The sequence below is a fragment of the Cystoisospora suis genome, assembly GCF_002600585.1.
Source record: "Cystoisospora suis strain Wien I chromosome Unknown contig_2974, whole genome shotgun sequence".
NCBI lineage: Eukaryota > Apicomplexa > Conoidasida > Eucoccidiorida > Sarcocystidae > Cystoisospora > Cystoisospora suis.
This window is the reverse complement of record NW_027155769.1, coordinates 1-8,144: the sequence shown is the minus strand read 5'-3', so window position 1 is coordinate 8,144 and position 8,144 is coordinate 1. Positions and strand designations below refer to the sequence as shown.

The 8,144-nt window shown below is 40.0% G+C and overlaps 2 protein-coding genes across 2 annotated transcripts in view; one reads left to right on the top strand and one right to left on the bottom strand.

Annotated features, from left to right (window-relative positions):
- Nucleotides 1-5,707, bottom strand: part of CSUI_005973 (e3 ufm1-protein ligase) — a gene marked incomplete at its 3' end in the record, with an annotated part of 6,119 nt that extends 412 nt beyond the window's left edge. The window contains exons 1-4 of the mRNA XM_068066138.1: nucleotides 4,540-5,707; nucleotides 3,286-3,462; nucleotides 1,888-1,990; nucleotides 711-837 (exon numbers count right to left, since the gene is read on the bottom strand). Of these exons, the coding sequence (XP_067921887.1) occupies nucleotides 711-837; nucleotides 1,888-1,990; nucleotides 3,286-3,462; nucleotides 4,540-4,749 (617 nt within the window). The remainder of the gene's footprint in view (nucleotides 1-710; nucleotides 838-1,887; nucleotides 1,991-3,285; nucleotides 3,463-4,539) is intronic.
- Nucleotides 5,708-5,805: 98 nt separating this feature from the next.
- Nucleotides 5,806-7,974, top strand: CSUI_005972 (uncharacterized protein; the record flags this gene model as incomplete). Its single annotated transcript, XM_068066137.1, has 1 exon — nucleotides 5,806-7,974. A coding segment is annotated over exon 1 (384 nt), but the record flags the coding sequence as incomplete, so codon positions are not given.
- Nucleotides 7,975-8,144: the final 170 nt, after the last annotated feature.

The window sequence follows — 8,144 nt, the reverse complement described above, 5'->3', positions numbered from 1 at the left end:
AAAAAGAAAGAAGGTCCTGACACGAGAAAGAGGAAAGATATGAATGGAGAGATGCCTGCTACGCTCAATTACGCCTCTCTTTGAAAGTCTCGAAGTTCCCCATGGAAATTCCCATATGTATAGATAGGTAGATAAATGAACGTATATAGGCATAGAGATAGACGTCTACGATTCCATATACATACATATCTATATGTACAGTCACATGCAGGCGTCATTACCTCTAGATACATAGATAAAGATACATATATATATGTATATATGTATATGTATATTTATGTATATATATATGTATATATGTGTGAGATGTCTCTCCGTGGTAGTATGCACGTATGAAGTATTGCTGAGAGGTTGAGGTGTATGTACTTCTGAAGTGATTGACCTTCACTGCAGATAGCTTTAGAACTACATAGAAAGAAAGAAAAGAAAAAGCAGGCCGTCTCGCCAGTCACCATAAGTGTACCATCACGGGGTGTACATACACCTCAGCGGCGTGATATGAAAGAAAGAAAAAGGCGAAGTACTAGAATACACACTCAGAGAAAGAGAAGAGAAAGGCGAAACACCACATCGTGAGCCCTCTCTTCTCTTCTATGCTTCTCATTTCTTCTCGCCTGTCTCTTCTCTTTCTTTTCCTGCTTATCAGAGGACAGTGGAGCGGAGAGACTTTGAGAGAGAGGGTGTCTTTCTTTTCTTCTTTTTGATCTTACTTGAATAAGTCGGCTAGAGTATGAAGAGAGAGAGGGTGACAAGCAGCGAGACAGGAGCCTCGGACTACACACTCTACCCGCCTAAAGAAGTCGGGCGTCGTTAAGGTATTATTCTCACGAAGCTCTCCTTTGCAAACATACACATAAAGCAAAGAAGATGAAAGAAGAAAGAATGAAACAAAGAAATTCATTGACACGCTTTTCTTTCTTTCTTTTACTTTTCTCCAGGTATGACTATTTCAAAACATGATACGAATAATGATGATAGAAGGAGTCGCAGGAGGTCCCTCAACTCGAAGGCTTATGAATGAGATAGCACACAAATACCCCTGAAGAGAAAGGAAAAGGAGGAGGAGGAATAGTAGTTGCCGTTACCTTCTTCTCCTTCTTCTTGATATACGAGAGAAGAGATGGGAGTATGTCTGTTAAATCTCTCACTAAAAGATCTCTCTATGATAGGCAGGAGACCCGTCAACTAAAGACGCGTCTCACACCCCGCAACTCCTCTTTTTGTCGTTAGCGATTAAAGGAGAAAGAATGGAAGGAAAGGAATCGATGGATGTATCTCTTTCTCTTTCAGAAAAAAGAAGAATGAAAACGATGAGAAGAAAGACATCTCTCTTTCCTTCTGTTAGGATTTCTAGAGTGTACAGACAGCTCAGATGTCTTTGAGAGAAGAAATGCGCGTTCATTCCTTTATTCTTTCTTTTCTTTTCCATAAAGAGAAAGAATAGAAGAAGAAGAAGACACATACACTCACACACAGACAGAGAGACAAGGAGAGATAGATCTCTCTCATAAAGTCGGGATTATGTCTTCTTCTTCTTCTAGTGAGAGAACAAGGGGGGGGTTCGTTGCTGGTAATGCTGACATGTCTATTGGAATGCAAACAAGAGGGACAGGAGCGAAGACGAGAGACCCATGTAAGAAGGAAGAAAGAAAAATACAAGAGGTGTATAGACAGGTGTCAAGATAGAGAGATAGATAGATGTAGAGACAGAAGCATGAAGAAGGAAGAGAAGAAAGAGAGTCTGAAAGAAAGAAGAGATGCGAGAGATAGAGTGAAGATAGATTCGCAGATATAGAGATCTATACAAGATAGACAGACGAAAGAGATACGATAGACAAAGAGACAGCCTGCTTTCTTTCTCTTTTCTTTTTTCTCTTTCCGTTTTACCTTGTATGGAAGTTCCATGGCGTGTTTGGATTTCGTGGCGGAGGACATCTGCAGGTAGAGAATACTTTTGACATAGCTCACCCAAGCCAAGCTGCCCTCTCTCCTATAAGACAAAGAGAAAGAGAGACATAGATAGATTTATACAAGACAGACAGAGAGACATACAAGGGAGAGATAAAGGTATCTATCGACAAGGAAAGAAAGAAAGAAGAAAACGTGAGAGAAAAATGTTGCTACAATGGAGCTATTCACGAGATCGGTAGACATACAGCCACAAATAGAGAGACGGATAGCTAGATAGATAGCAACACACACATATATATATATATACATGCTTCTATATATATATATATGTATATATATATGTTACATATCCATCTGAACTCCCAGAAACAACGCAGGCTTTTTCTTTCACTATAGATGAATACAGAGGCATTTACATATATATATATATACCCTGAGACACTTGTGGATATACCTACGTATCAATATATATATATATATATGAATATGTACGTATGAATATGTCTGTATGTAGATACGTTGAGGAGTCTCAAGGCCGGGTGAGACGTTAAGGCTTTTGTGTGTCGTAGGGAAATACAAAGCCACATGCATACACATACAAACCCTAGTATCTATCTATCTTTAATCTATTTATCTTTAATCTATCATTAATCTGTTTATCTTTAATCTATCATTAATCTATCTATCCACTTCATCTCTCTGTACATGTGTATGTACAGTAGACCTCCGTAGATAGATGAATAGACAGAGCGAAGGCTACTGGTAGAGGGGCATGCTGTGTAAGAAGAAGAAGAGCGATAGGATGAAACATCTCAACACAAAGAAAGACGGAAAAAGCCAGCAAGAAAAGCTCTAAAGATAAGAAAGGAATTTGGGTGAACAGAGGACGCGTGAAAGCGGAGACACTTCCACATGCAAAACATTCCTCTACACATGTATACAAATACATGCATATATATATATATATATTTATATATATACAGATGTATATATTTGAATGCGACGCACGTCTGTATAGTGTGTGTTTACGTTGTGTGTTGTATGCAGTCTACGTATATACACACACAGAAATACAGTCCATGTATATATATAGATATGGATATACAGTCTATGTATGTGTAGATATAGATAGAACTATCCTAGCTTAGGCAGGCTCTATGTGAATGAAGTGTCACGCACAAGAGAAGGAAAGAGGTAGAGCCCCGTAGCAAGAAAGAAAGACCAAAGACGAGAAAGAGGAAGAAGGAGATCGAGATGGAGATGATAGGGAAAGACAATGCTTTGAAAGAAAGAGACCGAGTAGAGACAGAGAGAGAAGAAAGAAAAGAGAGAAGAAGAAGAGAGAGAAAGGAAAGGAGGAAAGCTAGAGCGTACCTCTAGAAGCTCTGCAATTTCTTGGGCGATAGTATTGAAATAGAAGGAAGAGATAAGGTCGACTCCAATAAGTTGAAGATGCTTAGACTTTCTCACAAGTTCTTCTGTCTTCGAAGTGACAGTATCAGGATTCATCCCTAGAGACGTCGCCATCTCCACCACATTCACACGTCCATTCTACAGAGACAGAGACAGAGAGACGGAGACACACTTGAAAGAGAACAAGCACAAGCAACTGAAAGAAGACAGCTGGATATACAGTATTATATACATGTACAGATATTCATGTATGTATAGAGAGAGAGATGTATAGAGAGGAAAAGGGAGATAGAAAAGTGCGATCATTCCATAGAGAAGAAAAAAGTGTAAATACACATACACCGATAGATAAGGTAGATACATACACTCTACATCTATAGCTATCTATATATGTAGGTATAGACACCTCTGTATTGAAATATCTATCTATCTATAGATGGATGGATAGATCCACATTTGCGTGAGTCCATTGTAGAGGGAGGGGAGGAGAAGGAGAGAGAGGAAGAGAGAGACATTACAATGTGAAAGAGACAGAGACAGGAACGAGCGACCGGCCTTCTTGCTAGATCTCTCCCGAGGATAGCGACAAGAAGAAGAAGTGTCTCCGTAAAAGAAGAAGAAGGAGATTGAATGATAGAGAAGAGGTGAAAAGAGAGCAATTGAAGAAGGTTATGCGACGGAACGAGAGAGAAAGGCTCCTTCTAAGTGGAATAGGAAGAAGAGATATATTGATAGATAGATCGAGTGTATGCGTATGGATAGTATGTGTCTGATACGTAAGAATGTAAGAAAATAGCGAGGAGTAATAGATCGCTTAAATGAATGAAGAGAGAGAGAGAGGCATAGCTGTCCTCCCGGAAAAGCCCTGTAGTTAACATGTATCACTCCCACATAGAAGTGTATACATACTTACGCACATACATACAAAGTTATTTCTGTGTCTGTATGTGTAAATTTATATGTGGCGGTCTATTCATGTAGAGAGATGCAGACTTATACATACAGACACGTCGACAGATAGATGGAAATCTACAGATACGAAAAGACTTCCTGAGAAGCGAAGATCTGTAGACAACGTGAAGGGACCAAGGAAGAAAAAAGAGAAGAAGAAAGAAGATGAGGAGAAGAAGAAAGAAGAGAAGAAGACAAGAAAAGAAAGAAGATGAGGAGAGAAGAAGAAAGAAGGCGAGGGGAGAAGTGGAGTTTCTTTCCTACATGTTGAACAAGATAAGAGCGTATCTCTTGCGTCAGATATTCTGGAGTGACGAATTCTTTGCCGTTAAGAGTGGTGGAGAGAGAGAAGTGTTTTCTTTTCATGAGCTTCATAACTATATCCACACACGCACTCTCTGACAAAGCTTGGACAGGAGTGCTCTCCTGCACAGCTAGAAACTGTCTCTGCAATTCCTCTAAAGAAAAAGCCATCCTGTCGAAAAGAAAGAGAAAGAAGAAGAAAGAAGAGAAGAAAGAGAGGCGAAATTTCGAGAAGATGGATGACGAAGGAGAAGATGAAGAGGAAGAAAGAAAGAAGGGAAGGGAAGGTATGTCTTAGGCAGGAGGGAATAGGAGAGAAGAAATGTTTAAACTTAAGGAACTTTCCCAAGATTTACAAGAAAGAGAAGAACTGAAAGAATTTGAATTTGCTTGGTAAGAGATGGACCAGGCTCAGAGAAATACAAGAAGAAGAGAAAGAAAAGAAGAAGAAGAGAGAGAGAAAGAGAGAGAAGAAGAAGAAGAGACAACTGGTATGACCATGATGAAAGAAGGGGAAAGTCAGTCTTGTCTCACTGCTTGTTCTTCTTCTTCTTTTTGCGAGGCCACACGAATGCTTGAGAGAGAAGAAGAAAAGAAGAGAGAGACAAAGAGACAAGCAAGTCGGATGAAGAGAAACTTGATAAGAGAAGAAGAGAAAGATAGAGAGGAGAAAGAAGGAGACAACGAAGAAACAGGGGAGACAGGGAAGCAAGAAAGAAGAAGAAAGAAAGAGGAAAGGGTTTGATATATCTCAGCAATCCCACTTCTTTCTTTGGCTTACATGGTAAGAGAAGGGGGCGCGAGAAGAGACGAGAGAAGAAAGAGAAAGAAGGAGAAAAGAGGAGAACTCCAATGAGAAACATATAGATACAAGGAAGAGAAAAGATTTTCCAGACAACTATTACAAGTAGTAGGGAAGATAAGAAGAAAGAAGAGATAGATGGATTAGAAGAAGACCAAACAAGAAGAGGAAGAAGAGAAAAGAGAAGAAAAAGATGCTCTCCGACACTCTTGGATTTCTTGGAGAGAGAGGTTAGACAAGGAGGCTTTCTTTCCCTTCTTTCTTTTTCTCAAGTCTTATCAAGAGATTCTTCAAGCGTTCATTCATTCAGTCCATTCTCTGTTAAGCCTCTTTCTTTCTCTCTGCATGCACGGAGTCACCCCTTCCTTGTTATCTCTCTTTCTCTTTCTTTCTTATCACGTTATCTAGGGTAATTTAAACTATCTACTTCTTTCTCTCCTTCTCTATTTATCTATCTATCTGTCTCAGTCTCTCTTCTCATCTTGTGTAAATCTTGTTCTTTCCTTCTAATTTAGCTTTATCGTTCGTCTCTTCTCTTTCGTTCTCTCCCTAATTTGATCGAGGCCACCGCAAACACCCTAACCTCCCACAAGCAGAAGACAAACACAACGCGAAAGCTTCTTAGTCATTCTCTCATTCTTTCTCTCTTTCATTCTCTTTCTCGTTGTTTCTCTTCTTCATTCTTTCTCTCATTCTCTCATTCTCTCTCTCTCTATCAGCCTCTGTCTGTAGTTGAAGGTGTAGTAGTAGTAGGAGTGGTCTAGCTAGCTAGCTAGCTAGACCACCCTTAGTTCGTCAACAAGCCCGAGGTGACGAAGAGGAGGGGGAGGAATCGCACATCCATCCGTCGTGTTCTTTTTTCTTTTTTCTTTCTTTCTTTCTTTCTCCCTTTATTAGCCGACACCCCCCACGGCTCGGCAGTACGATGAGAGAGAAGAGAGAAGAGAGAGGAAAATGAAAGAGAGAGAGAGAATGAATAATGCATGAAGAAGACGAAGAAGAAAAGAAAAGAAAGTTTTGTCTCGATAGGGTTGGTTAATCTTTGATGTGTTGAAACATCCTTTTTGGCGAAGGAGAAAGAATTCTTTTCTCCGACAGCAGCAACATTTCTTTCTCCTTCTAATTCTTTAAGGTCTTGTAGTAGATGTATGGAACGTGTATACTGTGACTAGCTTGATAGCTAGCTAGCTATCATTCATGTCTAGATGATTGAAATAAGAAAAAGCCCCTTAGCTTCGCTCAGCCAGCAAGCATAAGTAAATTCCAAAACATCGAGATCTCCCTTCGCTGCTTTTCTTCTTTTCTTATCGATCTTCTTTTCCAAGAATTCTTTCTTTCTTGCTCCTCTTTCTTCTCCTCCCTCTTACCTTTCAAGCGAGAGAAGTCACTCTTCTTCTTTCTCTTCTGTTTCTCCCATCTCTCGCTCTACTCCGTAGATGTACGCGACAAGAGATATTTCTCTTTTCTCCTTTTTCTTTTTCTTCTTCTCTCCTTTTCTTCTCTATAGCACATTCGAAATAGAAGTGTTTCTTTCTCCAATCCTCGTCTTTCCCTTCTTTCCTTTTCTTTCGTCGTTACAGGGTTATTCCTTGTCTTCTTCGATTCTCAGGACAGACAGGCCTTTCATTTGGTGGAGACTCTTCGCAGAGTTAGATCGACATTTCTTTCCACTTTATTCTTTTAGAAAGACATACGAGAGAAGAAGAAGAACGTCTTTCTCTCTCCAAGAAGGATTTCGACTTTTTTGCCTTGTTAGACAAAAGCACAGAGAGAGAATTCATGGATTCTGTCTCATTCGCGACTCGATCTGATCCTGTTAAGAAGCTTCTAGAAAGCTTTTCTTTCTTTCTTTGCGTAATTGAGTTAGAGAGGAAGAGAAGAGAAAGGAAAGAGTTTGGGAAGAAAAGGCGGTTTTCCTTTACTCCTTTGTCTCATGTCGTTTTTCAGGTGTATATACACCACATGAATGAGATAAAATGAACTTGAGAAGACCTTTTTGGATGTGATACCAAGGAACTTCTCTCGCACCTTTCTCCTTCGCCTGTTTTCTTTTCCTCCTCTCTCTATCTCCCTTTCTCCTTCCATCCATCCTTTTCTTCTTTTTCTTTTTCTCGCTCCGTTCCTCTTCCTCTCTCTTTCTTTCTTTTCTCCACCAAGATTTCGCGAGAGAGAGGCAAGAACGAAACCGAAAGAAAGAAGACCTAGACAAGATGATGCTTGGGACCCTGCCTACCAACTCTCGCAATAGAGGTGGTGGTGGAGGAGAGGCGGCGAAACTGAAGACTTCTCATTCTTTAGACGAGGAAGATGAAGAGAGAGAAGATCCATCCAATAGAGTCTTTCGTACAAGAGTGGACGGCATGCCTGGGAAGGCGGCGAATCATGAGGAAGGCATGATCGCAGCAGCAACGAAAGAGAAAGAGAACAAGTCGAATCTTGCGAAGAAAAGCTGCTTGAAAAAGACAGAAGGATACACTCGAATAGGAGCAGGAGGAAGAATTGCTTCTTCTTCTTCTTCCGGACAATATAATGAAGCTGACTGGAATGAGAGATATAACGACGATGGCTACGACCAACATTCCGTCGAAGACCAAGTACGCGGAAACACACATCGCAAACATGCCACGACAAAGCTCTCTTCGCTTCTCTCCTATCTATCTATCTTTAATCTATCTATCTATCTATCTTTAATCTATCTATCTATCTATCTTTAATCTATCTTTAATCTATCTATCTTTAATCTATCTATCTATCATTAATCTAT